The 17,335-nt window shown below is 41.5% G+C and overlaps 1 protein-coding gene across 19 annotated transcripts in view; it reads left to right on the forward strand.

The window, feature by feature from the left end:
• HMBOX1 (homeobox containing 1) overlaps positions 1-17,335 on the forward strand; it is a 123,194-nt gene that overhangs the window by 47,743 nt on the left and 58,116 nt on the right. For 17 of the 19 annotated variants that reach the window (XM_037390821.1, XM_037390826.1, XM_037390820.1 and 14 more), the window contains 2 exons: positions 11,862-12,341; positions 14,380-14,465. In XM_037390821.1, the coding sequence (XP_037246718.1) occupies positions 11,862-12,341; positions 14,380-14,465 (566 nt within the window). Of the gene's footprint in view, positions 1-568; positions 651-10,747; positions 10,893-11,861; positions 12,342-14,379; positions 14,466-17,335 lie in introns of those variants that run through there. The other 2 variants (XM_037390822.1, XM_037390823.1) reach the window with 2 other exon arrangements.

Raw genomic sequence — 17,335 nt, forward strand, 5'->3', positions numbered from 1 at the left:
AGCAAATGAATTCTAAGTTTGAAGCTTGTCAGGCTGAGAGGAAAGGCTTGACCTGTACTGTGCTGTCATCCATCGCTCTCGCTGGCCAGTCCTCTATCACTGTTCCCCACACCTCTTTTATATAGGCATGACCAAATGCTTGTCCACTGGCAATCAGATTCTTGAGATACTTCGACCTCTTCACTTCTGATTGTACCTTCTGTCAGCCTGATGAGTAGGAAAGAGAAATCCTGCCTACAGAATAGGTAGCAAGACACTAGGCTGCTATGAATGCAGTCAGATTTTCCCAGGTGGATTATTTCAAGGATGAAGATTACTCACCCAGCACATGAACATTCATAGTGCAAGTGGCAGTGCAGTCACAGACTTCTGTAGAGGGTGTCACCACAAAAAGTAACGACTGCCAGAGGTTTTGTGTTAGAAACTAAACTACCAATATATTTCAAAAAGATTTCTTGATGCGACCATTAATTAGTTAAAATTTCTGGTGGCTTAGTCTTCTATTCAAAACTAGTGGTTTCCTACTTCGTTGCCAGTCCCCTGAGCCACCTCCTCTTCTTTCTTTTAGCTGGAAATATGTTGGATTTCAGTATTAAAATCACCACTTGAAAATGTAAAGATCTAGTTCACAGCAGGGAAGAAATCTGGAGGTAAGGCCATGTTGCCCTGTGCATCTTTATTATACTGGTAATTCAAAATCTGCAGAGTAATGTTAGAGCTCTTTCTGTGCTTTGTGTGAGTGCAAGTACAGTCTGTCAGCTTTTACTTTGAATCAGACTTTTAACACAAATTTCCAAACTGTGAGTTAGAGTTTCCAATTTCCTGTGCTTTAGCTAGATTTCAGTCATATTTTGCCCCTGTGCAGTTTTAGTCAGATATCGTGGTGTTCTGTTGCTTTCTGGAATCATTGTGGCACATTGATGTGTCCTGTTAATCAGCTGCCACCCTCCATCAGAGAAGTAGCAGCTCTTTCAATTTATTCCACTATATGTGCAGTTAATGTGGTCGTTGAGAATGCAGTGTAAGTATAGGTAAATATTTTTGACTGAGTGAAAGCTGTGGTGAACGAACCTATTTGGAGGAGATTAAATTAGAGGAAATGGGCCAAGATGATCCATTTAGGTATAAAGTTTCTAGATTAAACCATAGATATCTTTTTTAAAAGGATAAGCGGGCATCATGGTTTTAGAAGGGGAAAGAAGAGAGGCCCTTTTTTAAAAAAAAGTTTTAGAATACTGAATAAGATTAAAATTTGACAGTTTTGAAACTACGGTGTTCAGAGAGTAGTTTGTTTGCTCCTGCTGTGGGGCAGCAGTCTCCGTCAGAAAAGCAAAGCAGACAGCTGGCTGCAATTATCATTTCACCTACCTAATTTTTATCCACAGTTGGAAGAGAGTCAATACTCAAGAGGAATTTGGGGCATGGTGTGAACACAAGACTCTTCATTTTGGTCTCACAAGAATTAGTCATTTATCTGAAACAAAGTCCTTCTGTAGCAAATGCAAGTATATCTCTATTGACTTCTCCATAAATATAATGGGAGTAATTACTTGTACTTCATATACTCACAGCAGAATTGATTAATTAATATGTGTTAATAGTGAGATATGACCGTCAGTGTTTGTGTTGCTTGTTTCAAACTATCTCTCAAAATATGATTTCTGGTAGAACTAGACAGTTTCAACATAGTCACTTAAAGTTTACCTGCATTATCAGGCTGGTGCTTATGAATCTAACGGCCAGCAATGACAGAGCTGTCTTGGAAGTGAGTAAAAGCCTGCTGAGTGGACAGAAAATCGGTGTGAGTAATGCAGATGAAAAAGGACTAGACTGAAGCCTTGTCATCATGTAGGAAAAACAACAGAAAGAAAGGAACGAGAGTGTGAACAATACTAAAATCACCACACACTGAAGAACAGACAGTGGAGTTACAGTGGCTTAGGAAGTCACAACAGGGCTGAGCTATGTTAACTGTCCAGCTTCCTTGAAATGTGATGGGAAACACGTTAATTAAACGTGGGTGAGAGGACTTGGCTAATTTGCTCTTTATGTCTTCGGTGACAAGGTATCATGTAAATAGTTGGTGGCTGTAAGAATGAATGTTCAGTGGATATTTTAAGCTTCCTTAATTGAAACAATGTCTCGCCTGAGCCCTTTTTTTTTTTTAAAAAAAAATTTTTTTAAAGTTTTACTGTAAGATAAACCAGCTGAGTTAACTCATGATTTCACTGGCAGCTAAGCCACTCTGAAAGGGACCTAAAAGAAATCTTGTGGTATTTGTGCCTCTTTTGCCTGCCTCTGTGTTTGGCCTGATTGGCTTGTCCCCATCTGTTGAGTGGGTAATAGCAATCATGAGAGACTTCCAAGCCGATTCAACTCACTAACCCAGGTAGAAACTAGCTGTCGATGGGTTGTTGGTTGATAGATTTTCCTGCTGGCTTAGTGAACTGCTCTGTGGAGACTTCCACCAAGTCCTGGAGCTCTGCAGAAAGGCAGAAGAGCAGGGCATAGGTAGGTTCACCCTCTCTCATGCATCTGCAGCCTCTTGCATCTATAGGTGTTCTCTTGCTCTGAGCAGGACACAGAAATATTTGGACATGCTCTGATAATACGGAGTGGGGCTCCTCTATGTCATGCAAGAAGAAATTTCCCTAGGTCAGGTCTGGGCTGCACAAAGAGATGTTTGTTGCTTTAAGAGCATTTATTAGGATGTGTGTTTCTTTTTGAAATGGTTTTAAATAAAATAAAACTCTAATATGGAAGCAACTGTGGCCAAAAGCCCATATTTTTGCCGTTATGATTTGTATTCTTCAAGCAGATGCTGTTATCTATTTCCAAGTTGTTCTCCAAGTATAATGTCTGTCTCCACTGAGACTGTGTGCCAGTAAAACTATACTTGCAAACTGTTTTCTAGTGAAAAAATAAAACAAAAAATGCTTTGTAGTTAAGCAGTAAATTAGGGATAGGTAAGTTTAGGATTTTTGCTGGGTTTGGATTTGTTTTCTGAAGTAACAAATTTTAAGAAATTCAGTTGATCATTCTCCCTCAGGATCTATCACCAGCAGTAACAAAGGTGCCTGAAATACTTCAGAATGTCTCTTTTTCTTTACGTGTAGAAGAGAGGTGGTGGAAATCCTGGTGATGGCATTACTTGAAAGTTGTCCTACACCTGGTTATGTCTGATGCTATAGATTGACCCTGTAGGATGGTTGTATGAGCAGTAAGAAAACACTCAAAGCTTGGCCAGGTGCTTGGGCTGCCTTCTGGCAGAGTGCCTGTGTGATTTTGAACAAGTAATTTTGGCTTGCCTGAAGGCCAGCCCCTTTATGTGAGCTCTTGGTCTCAAAAATTAGCATAGTTTTACTTCCCTGCCTTGCAGGGATATTCTACAGAAAGATGTGTCTCAGGTACTTAGATACTCCAGCAAGCAGAATTAATAGAGGAGAATTCTGAGATTCTGTCTGGATTTTAATAAAGGATTGTTCAAATTCTGAAGTGAACTGGAGAAGGCAAAAGACAGCAGTATACCTACCCCTGTAATCTTGACAGCTGAAAATGTGTGACTTGCCAGTCTGGTGTGTAGGTTAGGCCCGTGTCTCAGTTTTATTGCCAAAATGACTGTTTCTTCAGGTGGGCTAAAGCTAGTCTTTCAGCGTGTCAGTGAGATTTGCTTAGTTGTGTAACTCAAGTACACAAATCCTGCCCTGCCCTGATCCTGTTGCAGAGCTTATATATCCGAAGTTTAGTCTTCGACTCCTGAATGTGAGAGCTCCTCCTTTGCTCTTGGCACAGGTTTGGGCTTTGGGCCCTGGTTCAGCACTCAGCTGCCACTACAGCTTTTTGCTCTGTTGGCCCTTCTGATGCCTCGTTCTGCCCTTGAATCCAGCCTCAGAGTCTGAATTCCTGCCTTGGTTCTGTAGAATTGCAACAATAGTAGGAAACCCGTATTTTAGAAGTAGGGAAGGTTAGGGTTAGATGTATAAGGTGTCAGTGTGAATTAGTCTGTGCCTTGAGTAGAATTCAGAAGCATCTGGCTCCCAGCCCTGTGCTTAGTCAGAGGTCAGTCCCTTTTGTAAGGCTTGGATTATGACAATAATTGGCATTTATATTGTATTTTTGCCTTGTAAGATCGATCTCAAGTTCTCTCTCTCTTTCCAAAGATGTAAAGCGGATACTGTAAAGCAGAGTAAGTTGCTCATCCAAGTGGAATCAGTGGCAAAACTGCTAGGGTTAGCTTACTGCCAGTGTGCCAGCGTCCAGTAAACAATTTTTTTGGCAGTGAAGAATTTCAGAGGCTGAGTGGAACAACAGCTTATGTAGACGTAGTGAATCTGGGTTTGGGGTGCTTGGACTAGCTGAGGAACTTGAAGCCTCCTGAAGAAATGAGATGTTGATATTCTGCTCTCAGCTTGCATTCTATAATTTGTGTAGCAGTGAGTATTTGATTATGTTGGATTTATTTTCAGAAGTTTCAGGCTGCTCTTATTAATTGTCACCATTTTGATCGAAAGCGTATGGCAGTGTTCTGCATTCGTAAGACAGTGTTTTGCATTCACAAACAGAACCGGTGACGTTTAACCTCGATAGATCAGCTCGTAGTCTGATTTCACTCCTTGCTATAATGTGAGGCTCTCGTTTCCCTGGGATGAGAGCAGTCATTAGAAGCATTACATTTTGTTTGTGAATCAGGATGAATGGGAATAGAGTCCTCTTTGAAAATCAGAACTAAGAGATGTAACTGCAGGAGATAATTATGCTAACGTATGGATAAGGATGGCTCTGTGTTCGTTGACATGATGAGCACTTGAGGCCTGATATTTTTCTCTCTCTTGAAAACTGGTACAACTCCACTGAAAATACTGGAGTTGCAACTGATGAACATAAGTGTTGGCTCAGATGAGTCAGATCCTTAATCCTCTGTTGCGCCCCAGAATTCATAGCATCAACTACTGTTTTGGAGGCAGCTTTGCTTAATATGGTGCAAAGCTTTGGGCTCTGAAATATTTAAATGGGCTGTGTATAAAAAGAGATGCACTTGTTCACGAAGAACAGAAGAGGTCAAAGCTTGAATTTCGCAACACTAGATAGTGTTATGCCTGAAATGTCCCTGTTTTGTTCCAATAGTGCCTTAGAGCTGCACTTGATGGGTCACAATCTTTGCCTCTGGATGTGTGTGCATGGAATGCAGCATTTACTTTGCGATATGCGTCAACTGCTCTGTTTTTGGAGCAGCTGTAGCTCAGAATGAAAGTCCCTCTCTTGAGCGTCTTGTAAGAACCAGCTGCATCTTTTGGGGTGGGTAATGGTGGGTGAGATGTAGAAAAGGAAGGAAGAGTGAATGAAACTGTGCTTAGCTCCTTGGAGCTCATAAAAATGCATGGAGAGAGAAACAAGCTTGTGTAATATACAGCACGGTTAAAAAGTTAACAGACTGGTAAGCTGGAAGTGGAGTTTCTTTGTAGTTACTGGTTCTGATAGAAAACATCCAGAATGGTAGTTCATGTGAATCATGTTGTTGCGTATTTGTTCACCAGCCAGCGTGGTTATATTGCCTTTGGAAACAGCAATGCCAACCTTACTACCCATTTTTGCTTGCTGGCTAGATCAGAGAGCTCCCGTAGAAAGGAAACCTAGCAGCCCAGTCCTACGGTACAAGGATCCTTAACACCGGCTCATGGTCTCGGGACTGAGCATGCCAAGGCAGCTGCTCTCTCTGCTGTATGTTTTTAACAGCTGGAGAACATCCATCTTCACAGTTACTCAGATAGCAGTTCTTACTAGTACTATATGCACATACAAACTGGCAGGCTGAGGAGCTCAAGCTGTGAGAAAGACTGTGATAGTTAAAACACTTGTTCGGTTAACTAGTTGTAGAAAGTAATTTTTTTGCTGTATACTTTGGGATAACCTACTTCAGCTGAAATGCCACAACTATACCTTGTTTTTTTACAATTCCATTTAAAGGGCAAGACTGTGTTCAATGACACCAAGAAAGTACATGTTACGTTGCAAAAAATGATGGTGCTGTAAAAGTTAAAGACTACAAATTCTGGAGATACTGTTAGCAGGACAGTGTATTGCTGTTAGGGTCCTACCCTGGATCAACGGTATATACCGTATGTCAGAGAAGGGTAGAAGTTAGCATCTCTCCCCATCCTGTTTGCCACAGCTGATGTGACTTTATTAGAATCGTGCTTAAACTAATTACCAGACCTAGGATCCTATTCTGAATGCTTTGGCACTAACCCACGTCCATATTACACAGTTTATATCAAATACAGGTCTTCTTTCAAAAAGTGCAATTGGTTTTGTAAGTCTTGAGCTTTGCAGAGTTTATTAGATAAAATAGTGAAATTTAATGGAAATTTTGAGAAGGATCTCTGCAGTGATGCTAGAGTACTTCCTACTCAGTGTACAGTGAGTAGAAGAGTGGAAAAAATGATTTCTTGTGATCATTAAAGAGCCCAGAGCCATTTTCTCAAGTGTTAGAGGTGTTAAGGTGTTGGTGTCTGGCCTTATTCCCAAATGGGTAATTGAATTGCTTTGAACTTCTGCAAGTTCAATTGGACATGGACTTAGCTCATAGCTGTTTTTATGGGATTATTCTGCTGTGTTCCATCACCTGGAAAGTTAGTGTTGGGTAAATGGTTCTTGTATCTGTGTGGGCTTGGGCTATGATAGTAGGTGAGAAAACCTTGCTGTGTTTGTCCTTACTTTGAGATGCAGGATGATAAGGGAAGAGAACATCTCTCTTATCTGGCCCTGAACCCCCACGCAAGATCAGTTCTTTGCAAGTGTGGAGGGAGCCTCATATCTACAGGTGAAATTCATACCAAAAAAAAGGCTAAATGAGGCTTGCTGGTATGACAAGGAAAAGCAATGGTATTGAGAGCAATTACGCCCCTAAACAGCCTTCACTCTAGAAAGTGGCATTAGAAGTGAAAAGGAGTGATGCTGCATCTGGCTGGTTGAGACCTGCTGGTTATTTTATATCTGTGGATTTGAGGGGGAAAATAAGTTCTTTTTTATTTAGGCCCTTATAGTTTCTCCCTTCAATCTGATATTCAGGTACCTCAGGTTCCTTTTGGATGAACCATGAAAGATAAGCTTCAAGTTTTAATGTGTTATAGATACCAGGAGGCAGTCAGTGGAATTGGTTCATCTTCCCTGGGGTGTGACTGCCAACTTAATGTAAGAAATGTAAATAAGTTTGATACTTTAAGCTACCTTTTTTTCTTGTCAGGATCTAAATAAACAATTCATTTTAAGGGTCATATTCAGGTGTTAAAAAATTGATGGGTTTTAGTTTTGATTTGTAATTGACAGAGGTCTTGCTTTCAAAATTTCAGGGAGAAAAATGCATGGCAACTCTCCCTTGGTTGGCTCTCTTTCAGATACCTCCCCAAGGAAATTTTTCAGCCCATTGTAACTGGTGAGAGTTTTCCTTACTGATCAGAATATAATTATGTGCTAAGATCTGCTGGTGTTGAAGGTATTCTGCTACACTGGCAACAGAGTTTGGCAAAGTTTGACTACAGTAAAGCAGTCGCTCCAGTCTTTTTCTTTTCTTAGGAAAAGTATTTGCTATCTTTATTTTCTCTTCCACCACCGCACGCCCCACCCCCCGCCCCAGTCATTCTGCCTGTCTCTATCTTACTTTACTTCTTGTTACTTTTGCAGTTGATTGTATTTCACAAGGAAAAAGAGGGGGGAAGCAAACTGCATTACAGCTGGACAGAGGAGTTCAGGAGGATAAGAGGCTCTTACAGCAGTATGGGGGGGATGGAGTAGTGGAGAATGTCCATTAATTAATGAGGTGAATGAAATTACGATGATTCTAAAATGGCTGATTTACTTAACAGCTTTTTAAATTGATCTTTAAACAGGGTAAGTTTATTAAAATATTTTAAAAAGGACAAATAACTGAAACCCTGATAGAATAACAGTTCTAAATAATGTTACTGTAGTTACTCATTAAAAAGCAGTAGATAGTTGGCGATGTTGGAACGTGTTCAATAATACCACATTTTGCAATATTTGTTTTGGGTTTTTAATGGAAAATTCCCAGTTCCTGCAGTTGTTTTCAATACATAAAACTCACTCAGAAGCATTGTTTATAGATCTCATGGTTGTGTAGAAAAGCACTTGAAAATGTGAACAGGAGTACAAAATCAGGACGACCAGTAAGAAGTATGTCAGGTGCAATATATATGCTGTGTATTTAAGTATAAGCAAGGCAGTTTGTACTCTTTAATGCAACATTAGTGAGACCAGCAGTGAGATACTGTGTCTGATTTTGGTGTTCTTACCTTTTTAAGCCTTGAAAAATTATACAAAGTTTTCTAAAAGGCTTGGAGGGCTAGAAGAATACTTTACGCGAACAGATAGATCACTGATCAATTGTTTTGGTTTTATTTGTTGGGGTTTTTTTCAAATTGTCAACATTTTTTCAGTGATTCTGTAAAACATAGCATAATGGATTTAATTTGACAGTAGGTTTGCTAGTCTTAGATGACTTTCTGCAAGCCTTTTAGAAGTAGTCTACTGATTAACAGGACTCTGTAGAACACAAGTTGGACGTCATTGAATATCTCACTCTTCCTGCAGAGGGTGGCCTTGTCCAGCAATTCTTGCATCCCTGTGCAATTGGAATTACTGCACATGCACAGCGGATCCTTGCTGCATCAGCGGGACAAAGTGGAGGGCGCATCACTTGCCCATGTACAACTGTGTATGACAGAGGGTCAACCATTTCTCTTGCATCCAAGAGCACTGCAGTTCATTATGTGTAATTCACTAGTAATTCACTCAAGGATACTTAGGATTCACTAGAGGATTATGTGTAATTCATTAAAGGAGATTAATTTGGCCTGAGAACCCAGATGTAGAAGCTCAGCCCTGACATTTTAGACAAATTAAGGAATCACACCCAAATTTTAAAGGGAATGACTGGCCATGGCCACAAACTGCTGCAGAAAATGGTAAGTTGTGTGTTGCTTGACGCTTTTGAAGCCATCTGGAAAGTCATGCTATTGTCAGATGAGAGTTTTTCAGTTCACAGGCCTAGAAGGACAGAATTTTTGAGGTTTTAGGTCTGTGGCAAACAGGAGATGAAACTAGATAAAGTATGTCTTAGTATTAAACGTTGAAGAATCAGTAAAGTAGGAATTTTGAATAGAGGTAATTCTGGAGGGAGGTTCTGGTTCATTACATTCTCCAGTTCAATGAAGTACTTGAGTGCATGAAACTTGGCGTTGACTGATAGATGATCCAGGAAACAGTGACATTAGGTGTACAGGTAAGAAGTGCCGAAAATGGATTCAACTCTAAGAAAAGGCAAGCTGGCATATCTAGTGAAAACCATCTCAAGGCCAGATGTTTAAGAAAAGATTTTCTGTTGGAAAACCATGCTACTCTGAGCTGGCATGGGGGGCTTTCAGGCTGTACAGGAGTTTGTGCTGTGAGTCATAAGTCAATGTGACACTTCTTACAAAGCTTGGAGGAAAGGATTGAGCACCCCTGCCTCCCCCAGTGCAGAGGCCAAACCTAAAACATAATGTCTGTTTCCAAATGCTCCTTGTCAAGCTCTGAATGTCTCAGTCTGAGATACAACTTCCAAATTTTAGTTGTTACAATTCCAGTCAGTTGCTAGCATTGGCTGCTGTGCCCTCCTTTTAGTAGAATAATCTGGGTACTCGTCTTTTAAAATTTAAAATGGCTTGTACGTATTCAGTAATCAATTGTCTAAAGGACAGCACATTCCTGTTGGACTGAAGCACTTATATGGCTGTAGTCTGTCTGTCTTCTCACAGTCATTTTCTTGGATGGGAGTCATCCCCTTGCACTGTCCTCCTGCTTCTTTCTCCCACATACACACTGCTGAAACAATGCAAGAAGCTCAGTAATTGCTTGGTGAGGCCAAAGACAGGAGCTTCTTCTTATTTCTGTATTCTCCAGGCAGCAAGTGCCATTTTCATGGAATTATGCATCCTGGCCTGGTAGCACCATGTCTGTACAGCTGTGCTGTAGCTACAGCTCTACTAAGTAAGCCAGCTCTTGGTGCTGTTCTTTAGTCCCAAGGCCACTTGGCCACATCAGTACTACCAGACCCTCTTAGCCTTGAGCCTGAGTGGCTGCATCCAAACAGAGTGTGGTTTCTGCTCCATGCAAAAGCTTGAAAAAAGCCTGTGATTTGGTCAGGAGTGCACTGGTTGTGCTGGACCAAAACCGTGCCAAAGACAGCTACAGTGATTTAATAATGCTGCAGACTGGTGTAGAGGCTACAGTGTCTCTTCCTGGACACTTTAATTTAGTAGTGTTGACGTGGCTATACCCACAGGGTAGACCTTTTCCCATTGCTTAGTCTGTTGTGAGATGTTACGCCTCTGAAGAGAGTCCCTTGGTATACCCCCAAAACCCACAGGCTTGGTTTACTTTACTGATTTGTATACCTGAAAAAAGACTGAACGCAGCAATTGAAGAAGTTTTGCTGCTCTGTGGCTCCTTTTGGGGAGTTCCTCTGTGCCAGTGCAGAAATTGAGATGAGGAGTGATCTTCAAAATGTATGGAGAGAAATAGGCAGCCCTGTCCTTTGGAAGGTCTGTTGTAAATCATGACAGCCATCATCCCTCTTCTGGTTTTCATAGGGTCCTTGGAACTCTTGACTTTCCTGAGGCTGCTGTTTGCTCTTGCTTGTAAGGATTGTACATTAGCTCTGTCATGTCTCCTGGAGTTTGAGTGATCTCCTCACCCTGCTCTCCTGCAGGAATTGTAATAAACCCTTGACTTACAAGAAGATTCGCAAGAAGGATGGAAAATACCTTGATCTCTTTGCCAAGTTCTGTCTGCCCTCCATCTGCCATCCCTTCTCAGGATCTTGAGTTCTGAAGGAGGTGATCTTGTCATTTGTATGCCATTTGGATCTGGAGTGAGGAGACTTAGGAAGGAAAATAGATAAGGGGAGCATATGGTGATTTTTCAGTTCCATTTCTGGGCTTTGCAGCAAATAAGTGTTCATTGTTCTGGCACCTTGGGAAGTTTAGGAGTTAAAAATGCTTTTGGTGAGCCACCATGACAATTGAGTTACATGAGAAGCCTGGCTTTGGAGGGGAAAAGGCTGTACGCTTCTTTAAATGAAAGCTAAGTACTAATTGGATGTGCTGCACTTTCCTTGTTAGGGCAGGTGATCTGTGACAACATTCCAAGTTCAAAACTTACTAACTTCAGAAATGGGACTGAAGTCAAATCAACTTTGGTCCTACAGGCCACTAGAATTTCTGCTAGGGGTGGTTTTATCTTATGTTTTTCAAGGTAGCAACAAAAAGTTAGGGCAACTTTAACTCTACTTAAAATTCAGAAGAGTTGAGCTTCATAAACTTCATGTCATAACTGGCTAAAACTTCTCCAGGAAAACTCAGCCTCTGGCCCCGACCTAACAGTTTTGGAATCTGGGATTTCAGTCTGGTGGATACTTAGCACTGGGCAAAATTTTGTCTGAAATCAAGTTGCAGCCTTAATTACTGAGCAACCACTGTCTCTCTGTAGCAGTGATGTATCAAAAGCAAAAGGGTAGTAACTGCAGGTTTATTGTGGAAGACGTGGGGAATGCTAGTACAGGAAAGAAGCGCTATTTGAGCACTTCAAAGAAAATAATCTCTTCTGCTGCATAGTGAGACTAGCATTTATGGGAGGTTGCCTGCTGAGCTTGTTTGGAGGTGGAATGTTGGGCTGCCAGCTCTCTTATGTGTGTGACTTAAAGTTTTGGACCAGAATTGATCTTTCATGCATGTAAGATACTTTCCATGTACCACAGGGAGCTATTGAACTGAAGTATTTGCTTTTACATTTTACCTTGTTTTCAGTCTGCTGGAAACCATGTCTCACTACACCGACGAGCCAAGATTTACCATAGAGCAGATAGACCTGCTTCAGCGCCTGAGACGTACAGGAATGACCAGACATGAAATCCTCCACGCGCTGGAAACGTTGGATCGTCTTGATCAAGAGCATAGTGACAAATTTGGAAGAAGGTCTAGCTACGGAGGTGGTTCCTACAGCAACAGTACCAACAATGTCCCGGCATCTTCCTCTACAGCCACAGCTTCAACACAGACCCAACATTCTGGGATGTCCCCATCACCAAGCAACAGTTACGACACCTCCCCACAGCCTTGCACTACTAATCAGAACGGGAGGGAGAGTAACGAGAGGTTGTCTGCATTCAACGGGAAGATGTCACCTACCCGCTACCCACTTGCAAACAGCTTGGCTCAAAGATCATACAGTTTTGAAGCTTCTGAAGAGGACTTGGACATTGATGACAAAGTGGAGGAACTGATGAGGTTAGTAGAAGTCTTTGTAAAAAGTTTGGAAAGTCAGAGTGAGAAGTCCCTCAGAAGAAATCTGCTTGTATATACAGGAGGACTGCTGTATAATGATAGGCATTATCAAGAATGCAGGAACTGCTTTAGACAGCTGTTCTCCTACTGGTTCCCCAGGGTGCTTTAGACAGCTGTTCTCCTACTGGTTCCCCAAGGGTCACTATCTCAGTACTTCTCACCTGCCTCTTAGTCTTGTGTAGACAGCCCCTGGCTGTGTGTGGGTATCCCACAGTCTATTTACTGTTCAAGTACTTTTCCCCATGCTGTACCAAAAATTCAAATTGATGTTAGCACACTGATTTTCCACCTGACCCTTATTCAGAAGACTTCTGACTTATGACTCCTCCAATACTTCATACCAGCTGTATTTCCTTCCGTATATAGGGGAAGTAGGGAATCTTCCTGGTTAGTGCTTTCCTCTGGGATCTGCCGAGCATGTATGTTATCTGTTTATAGTTTGTGGCAGGGGCTGGCTCCTTCTGGGTTTTGCACAGGCCACAGATTGACGTAGGAAAGCACAAATAATAAAGGAGCAGCACAAGTCTTCAGTGAGAGTCAGTGTTTGGGTGTTTTTCCACACTGACCTTCCTTTACTTTTAGTGGCTTGTTTTTCAGCATTATGGCAAAGACGAAAGGAGGGGATTATACTACTGAGGGTGACAGAGTCAGTGGGCTTGATGAAGTAAGTGAGGCCAAATGTCTCAGAACAATTTTGGTTATAATGTTGGAGTGTTTTTTTCCCCCAAATTGCAGCTTTTTTGAAGTACCTATGTGAGAGCTAAGGTCCATAATCTGCAGGATGAAAACGTGTTTGAAGAAGTTTGGAGACTTAGGATAACGGTGTGGCTTTTGGGGGAGGGGATTACAGATGAGCAGTAAGAAAAGCCTATCAATGTTATTTAATGTCGGCTGCAGGGTAATGGAATAATGCAGGAAGGTGGTGAGTATGGCAGTATGCAGGAGTTCCCATTGCTGAAGGTTAATCATTCCTTTGAGTTTTGGGTTCCTATTCAGTGTCTCAGGTAATACTTTTAGTGCTTATTTAAACTGAAAGTACTTTTATTTGCAAGCATATGGAAGATGAGTGTTTGGTACAGAAATAAAAATGAACCCACAACATAGCGTTTATTTTTCATTTGCATTTGCAAGCATGAATCTGCCTTGAATGCTTCTGGGGCAGGAGGGGAGAAGGGGAAGGGAAACCACCAAATAATAAAGCCTAATAAAGTCTTGTTTGCCCTTCTGATGAAGGGAGGGAGGAAGAGGAGGGAAAAGTATGTGGTTACTGCAATTGAAATTTGCTGCATATCACAGTCCCTGTGCAACCTCCAAATTATTTTCTTTTTAGTAGTTCTAGTCATAGAATCATAGAATGGTTTGTGTTGGAAGGGACCTAAAACATCATCTAGGTCCAACCCCCTAGCCATGGGTGGGGGCATATCCCTTCTGAACTGTCTTTGCACACTTTGTAAAAATCATACAAAGCCTTTAAATAACTTGCACTTGCTCATTTGATGCAAGCTGTGGACTAAGGAAGTAGGGATGGGGGGATAGAGGTTGCAAAATCTTTTCTCCTTTGGGTCTTTCCCTTGCAAGGTTGGGGAAGGTTTGTGTATGTATATTCATTTGTGTAGCTAACCATGCAGACCCTGCTATCCTTTATTTTTTATTTTTGTGCCTCATTTTTATGACTGAGGTTTTAATGCTGGTACGAGAGATTTATTCATCCCTGTGTAATGAAACTTTGTACATTCCATATGGCAGTGCTGCGCCTAATATGAATTATATAGGACATGAGTCATCCATTCTCCTGCTAGGGTACTTTGATCAAACGTGACACTTGTTAAAAGAAGTGTCCACTGGTGAGGCACTCTAATGCCTGCCTTCCCCACTCCTTGTCCTCTAAATGAAGGAAATAAAGCCATTTTGCTTCTTTAAAGTGCACTTTGGTCTGTCTGTCTTTTTGTGTGTTCTTTTGTTTTTTGTTTTGTTTTGGTAGGAGGGACAGCAGTGTGATAAAGGAGGAAATCAAAGCCTTCCTAGCCAATCGGAGAATTTCCCAAGCAGTTGTTGCACAGGTAACAGGTAAGAGCTCAGGGAGTCCTTTCTTCATTTTGGGAAACTTGTCTTAACTGCCTGTCTGTGCATGGTGCAGATGTTGGAATATTGCTTGGCTTTCTGCATTGCAGTGCAGATCTGTCAGCTTAGTCATGATAATGTATGCCTTTGATTTAAGACCCATTGTCCCGCACATCATGGAACTTCCCCAGTGAATCACTTTTTTTTTCTTTTTTTTTTTTGTGGCTTGTGCTAGCAGATTTTATTTTACAGCATTATAAGAAGCCCAAAGTTCTTATCTTTAAATGAAACAGTTTTCCTTAATTCTTAAATTGTTTGTTGAGTATGGCAAATAGATTCATATCTGTATCTCTGTGTATGAAGAGAGATATAATATGTATTTATAATATAAAATGTATATGAATAGTCAGAGACACAGCTATAGCTGGTATCACTACATTGAGGAGTCAGATTATGATAGTTTGAAGTTTTTCAGTCACTTGCCTTTCAGTCATGATTAGTGTAAATCAGATGTGAGGTTGAGGAGATGACTGTATTAGCTCAGATTTTACCTAGGAGAAGTAGTTCTCTCTTTGCCCTTTTCCCTGTGCCTTCTCTCTTTCACATTCAGGACAAGAGAACACACTGCAGTGATACCACTTCTTCCTTAGGTGTGTTTCCAGAGCTTTACACAAACAGTAACAAAGTCTTAGTGCTCCCTCCATGGGTTGGGATGCTATGAGTTCTTGACAGGCTCACACTGCTTGTCCGGAACAGCGTAGCCGGTAGCATATTTAGAGTCATAGAATCATTCAAGTTGAAAAGACCTTTAAGATCATTGATCCCAACTGTTAACCCAGCACTGCCAAGCCCACCACTAACCCATGTCCCTAAGCACCACTTGTACATCTTTTAAATCCTCCCAGGGATGGTGACTCCACCACCTCCCTGGGCAGCCTGTGCCAGTGCTGGACACCCTTTCATTGAAGAAATTTTTCCCAATATCCAATCTACGTTTCCCCTGGCACAACTTGAGGCCATTTCTTCTTGTCCCACACTTGTCACCTAAGAGAAGAGGTCAACCCCCCTGCTGCCTACAACCTCCTGTCAGGTAGTTGTAGACAGCAATAAGGTCCCCCCCCGAGCCTCCTTTCCTCCAGGCTAAATATCCCTGGTTCCTTCAGCTGCTTCTCATCAGACTTGTGCTCCAGACCCTTCACCAGCTTTACTCTTCTTTGGACACTCTCCAGCACCTCAGTGTCTTAGGATGAAGACTGGATGATAAAATGCGAATAGCTCAATCCCATGTTATACCTATAACATTTATTCATTTTTTTTAACCCAAGCTTGAGTAAAGATCTTGAAATAGATAGTTTTTAAGGTTCCTTGATGACTAGGAATATCAAACCAGCAGGAGGGAAGTTGTTCTTTTATGATATTTCCAGTATTTGAAATGTCATAAGAACCCATCTGTTTGGGAGATCTGGGTTTGCAGACACGCTAGCAGTTGAGGTAGGCAGGCAGAAATGGGTGCTCGAGCCCTGGAGCCAGGAATTCCTTCCATGTTTCCCAACTGTTCTCTGTGATCTTGGGCAAAATTACTTGTCCTTCCCTGGTTTCCATTTCATCTGTAAAATCATGAGATTAACATTTTGTATAACTCTAAGGAATGCTATTAGCCTTATCAGATATTAGCACTAGTATTAAAAAATTTAAATGTTACGTCTGGTTGCTTAAATTGTACCTGAGATCTTACTTTTTGGTAGCTGGCAGGTCACTTCCCTGGTTTTGTGTAGTCCTTGCTTGAATATAGTCTTGGAATAATCCATTCCTGAATTAACCTCTGTATAGCACCCTTCACATCTACCAATAAGTCAAACTAGCTTCCCCTTCACTAGAAGTAATGCAAAGAGGAAAAAGTTGCAGAAAAGAGTCTTTCCAAAACAGGCCAGCACTTTTTAGTCAGTGGGACTACTATATGCAGGGATGTTGAATCGGAATCACCACACCAAATCAAAGACAGAGTCTGTACCAGTAAAAGGAGGTGATACAATTACCTAGGTGTCTTGGTGCATGTCTTTGATACCCCTGCAAGCAGACTGCACGAAAGCCAAGACCAGTCTCTTCACATCTGTTTGTTTTCCTCCTTCCATTCTCAGCCTAGTTCATTGGATTTCAGGTGTCATTAAGTTGGCATTTAGCCTTTGGGAGCTTTCATTGTTTGCCAGGCTGTTCCTCCTGTGAGTAAATGACACCATCCGCTTCATACGCAGTTGACTAAGTTTCACACCCATCCCACTCAACCCTCCTGCGTAACATGGGGAGGAATCCAGAATGTACTCACATGGTGATCGGAGAAAATATTACTAGATGTCTCTTTTGAGCCTGTCCACGGGACAGAATGAAGACTGAACTAATGACACTGTGGTGTTATCTTGTTTTCAAACCAGATCAATGGGAAACCAGGTAAATCTAAAGGCTAAACACCTATGCCCTTTTGCAGCTGACCCAGTGGTGTTTCCATGGACCTTTAAAATACGAAAAGAAAGTGGTATTTTGCACATGATGCCATTACTCAAGCAGAGGTAGCTGCAGAGGCTTGTGCTGCGCTGTGCTGCACCAGTCTCTTCCTCCCGCTACCCTTTGCAGTTGAACTGTGTCATCCTCCATATGCTTGGTGGGAAGGTCTATGGGAGCTGATTAATTTTAAATATAACCCATAGCCTTGTGTAAGCTGATGCATAGCACTTATGTGCCCCTATTAAGTACATAGTTATGGCTTATCTAAAAGAAATAGTAAATCTCAAAGAGATGTTTGAAGGGACCAGATTAAAGAGTGTGTGCAGCGCTACTGGGGAGAAACGTCAGATTCCTTTCAAAAGCACAGTGTGGTGAAG

Source organism: Falco rusticolus, chromosome 6, assembly GCF_015220075.1.
Source record: "Falco rusticolus isolate bFalRus1 chromosome 6, bFalRus1.pri, whole genome shotgun sequence".
Lineage (NCBI taxonomy): Eukaryota > Metazoa > Chordata > Aves > Falconiformes > Falconidae > Falco > Falco rusticolus.